This window comes from Saprolegnia diclina, assembly GCF_000281045.1.
Source record: "Saprolegnia diclina VS20 unplaced genomic scaffold supercont1.48, whole genome shotgun sequence".
In the NCBI taxonomy this organism is placed as follows: domain Eukaryota; phylum Oomycota; class Saprolegniomycetes; order Saprolegniales; family Saprolegniaceae; genus Saprolegnia; species Saprolegnia diclina.
The window spans coordinates 305,688-306,231 of NW_008246115.1; the positions used below are offsets into that span (position 1 = coordinate 305,688).

Sequence of the window (544 nt, forward strand, 5' to 3'; positions counted from 1 at the left end):
TGTGCGTCGCGTGCTTGATCTTGTGGTTGCCGGCATCGATGATCCACTTTTGGTTGGCGTTGGTAGCGTCGCACGCGTACGTGTGGAGACCAAACTTGTCGCCGTCGCGGAAGGCGTCGAGGCACTCGCCGTTGCTGGCGACCTGGAGCGTCTTGGCGTTGTCGTCGTACGTAAAGAGCTCGTTGGCCGAGTCCGAGACCCAGTTGGCGTAGACGCCCGAGTAAAACTCGGAGATGGCCTTCTTGTCCTTGGTAATAAGCTTGACGTAGCTCTTGGCCGCCGGCGCTTCCTCGCACTTGGTGAACCACTGGCTGACACCACCCGTGCACTCGGCGACGAACGGCGCAGCGCCGGGTGTGAGGTGGGCCGACTCGAGGCAGAGGTTGCGCACCGTCAAGTGGCGGAGGCTGTGTGAGTCGGGCTCAAAGTCCCACTTCTGCGCCGACCCACCCGTGCACGTGTAGAGGCGCACCTGGTTTTTGCCCTGAACGTCCTGGAAGACATCGAGGCACGTCGTATTCTTGGTCTGCGACTGGATCGACTT

General features: G+C 61.2%; 1 protein-coding gene across 1 annotated transcript; it reads right to left on the reverse strand.

The window, feature by feature from the left end:
* Positions 1-47: 47 nt before the first annotated feature.
* On the reverse strand, positions 48-532 carry SDRG_12311 (hypothetical protein; the record flags this gene model as incomplete). Its single annotated transcript, XM_008618376.1, has 1 exon — positions 48-532. A coding segment is annotated over one exon (483 nt), but the record flags the coding sequence as incomplete, so codon positions are not given.
* Positions 533-544: the final 12 nt, after the last annotated feature.